Source organism: Chlamydotis macqueenii, chromosome W, assembly GCF_036417535.1.
Source record: "Chlamydotis macqueenii isolate bChlMac1 chromosome W, bChlMac1.mat, whole genome shotgun sequence".
NCBI classification, from domain to species: domain Eukaryota; kingdom Metazoa; phylum Chordata; class Aves; order Otidiformes; family Otididae; genus Chlamydotis; species Chlamydotis macqueenii.
The window spans coordinates 5,975,425-5,977,630 of NC_141592.1; the positions used below are offsets into that span (position 1 = coordinate 5,975,425).

A 2,206-nucleotide genomic window follows, 5' to 3' on the forward strand; every position below is an offset into this window, starting at 1 on the left:
CCCCTCACCCCTCCCTCTTCCCGGGCTTAACATTATCTCTACCACCTTCCCCCCTCCACGAGAGGCACAGGGGGGAAGAGGGAATGGGGGTTATGGTCAGTCCATCACACATTGTTTTACGCCGCTGCTTCATCATCGGGGGAAGAACTCCTCGCATTCCTCCCCTGCTCCTTCGTGGGGTCCCTCCCACGGGCCACAGTCCTTCATGAAACTGCTCCGGCGTGGGTCATCTCTTCCACGGGGTGCAGTCCCTCCAGAACAGCTCCCCCACTGACCTTGGCGTCTGCCAGCCGTTCCTCTCACAAGAAAAATTCTTCACAACAGGCTGGCAGACGCCTCTCAGGATCTTTTCACATCTCATTCACATCTCATCTCCTCTCCGCTTCCCTGCCCTCCCCAGCCCAAGCAGCAGCCCCACGCCCCGCGCCCCTCTGCAGCCCAGCAGCATGTCCTCTGGGCCAGGGCCCTGCCAGACTCAGGCCCAGCTGGAAGCTATCAGGGAGCGGGCAGGGGCAGGGAAGGTACATCTGCCCCACGGTCTGCAGCCTGGGAGTTTCCTGGAGGCTGTAAATAGCAGAGTTCCCCTTCTGCTCATCTCTGAAGTGAGAAGGGGAATGTCCCCCAGAGAGGGGGAAAGAATCGGTCAATTGTTGCCGCTGGTACAAAAGCTATCTTTAATTTTATTAAAATGTGTCTCTTCTATAAACATCCAAGGCCTCTGCTATAAAGATTTGTGCCGTGGCTGCATAGCGAAGCCATTGCCCTTGGGGTCGGGGATGGCAGCACTCATGGGGGGGTGCAGCCAGTGGCAGGGGACACCCGAGGCTCCTCTTTCTGATCTGGGGAGGTGTGGGGAGCACCAGGGGAGCAGGGCACCCCAGGCTCGCCCTTGAAAAGGGGCACATGGGGGACATAGTGGCCGAGGGGGCCAGAGTGGGTCTGTGGCCGGAGCAGGAGCTGGTGCAGAGTCTCGCCCACCTGCACCAGGCTGTGGGAGAGGAGGTGGAGGTGGGAGATGGTGTCACTGGCCAGGCTCTCCAGCAGCGCCTGCTGCTGCCGCGACGTCTGCAGGATCTGCACCAGCAGCTGCTGGACACTCTGGAGCAAGCCCGCCACGCCAGAGCCTGCAGCAAGAGAGGGGTCAGTAGCAGCAAACCTTCACCACAGCTCCAAGAGCCCCACGCGCGGTGCGGCTGTCGGGACACTGTAGGGAGGACCCACCGTGCAGGCTTGTGTCTGACGCCTCTTCGCCTGCTGCCGGCTGCTCAATCATAGCAGCCGTCCCAGGGCAGGCCTGGGCTGCAGCAGCCACTGGCAGCACTCGGTTTCCTCTTCCTGTCCCCGGGGACGTCTCGCCAGGGAAACCTGCCACAATGGTTTGGCATGGAGGGAGCAACCAGGGTGCTAGAGCCACCCAAGCCCCGTGCTCAGCCTGAGAACCCCGGGCAGGCACTGCCTGCGGGAGCCCCTGCCCTCCGTCCTCATGGGCAGGACAAGACAGAGCTGCCCCCTGGAGCAGGGGGACTTGCTCAAAGCCACAGACCCTTACCAGCCTTTCGCTCAGCTCTTTCCTGTTTCAGGGCAGTGTGACAGCCTGCAAGGAGAGCAGACCCAGCCCGTGAGTTGCAGCTGCCTCCTGCCCCAGGGTGCACAAGCATGGTCACCTGGGCATGGTACTCACCCAGGAGGGGAAGGGGAGGGAAGCAGCGACCAGCGCCTGCAACGACAACCGTATCAGACCCTACTCGCGGGGCCAAGGGGGTTTACCAGGCTGAGTGGGGCAAGGAAAGCCTTATGTGGCATGGTAGGGCGAGTGGGCAGCACTCCAGCAATGTGGTCCCCACCAGCTGCTGGGAGAGAGCAGAGAGGAAAGATGCGCTGTCTGACGGGACCTGCCAGGGGATCGCCACCAGCCTGGAGTCTGCCTGGCTTGCCCTAGTCAGCCCCACAGCCCGACATGCCCTAGCCACAGCTCCACAGCGCCCTGCAGGGCTCCAAAGCGTTTCACGAGCTAGATACAAAAGCAGGAGTCACTCACCCACCACTGCAATGCAGCCACCTCTGGGCTGGAAGGCAGCAGCGCGCAGCGACGCTACACAACAGATTAGGACTGGAAGTGAAGGAGGATCCCACATCCACTTGAAACTGCAGGGGGAATTTAGGGAGACAGAAGGCAATTACCCAGTGTGGATGCTGGCCAGGGTAC

The 2,206-nt window shown here is 61.4% G+C and overlaps 1 protein-coding gene across 1 annotated transcript; it reads right to left on the minus strand.

Annotated features, from left to right (window-relative positions):
• Nucleotides 1–786: 786 nt before the first annotated feature.
• LOC147596554 (uncharacterized) lies at nt 787–1,959 on the minus strand. Its single transcript, XM_086769456.1, has 6 exons — nt 1,950–1,959; nt 1,788–1,850; nt 1,682–1,708; nt 1,550–1,594; nt 1,222–1,365; nt 787–1,124 (listed from the first exon to the last, which is right to left on the minus strand). The coding sequence occupies exons 1-6, from the start codon at nt 1,957–1,959 to the stop codon at nt 787–789; spliced, it is 627 nt and encodes a 208-aa protein (XP_086625582.1).
• Nucleotides 1,960–2,206: the final 247 nt, after the last annotated feature.

Excerpts from the sequence above, each read along its gene's own strand:
- LOC147596554 (XM_086769456.1), bottom strand. Across the intron at positions 1,595-1,681 it reads CCCTCCCCTTCCCCTCCTGG|GCTGTCACACTGCCCTGAAA; the intron begins GTGAGTACCATG and ends CTCTCCTTGCAG. Across the intron at positions 1,125-1,221 it reads GTCAGACACAAGCCTGCACG|GCTCTGGCGTGGCGGGCTTG; the intron begins GTGGGTCCTCCC and ends CTCTTGCTGCAG.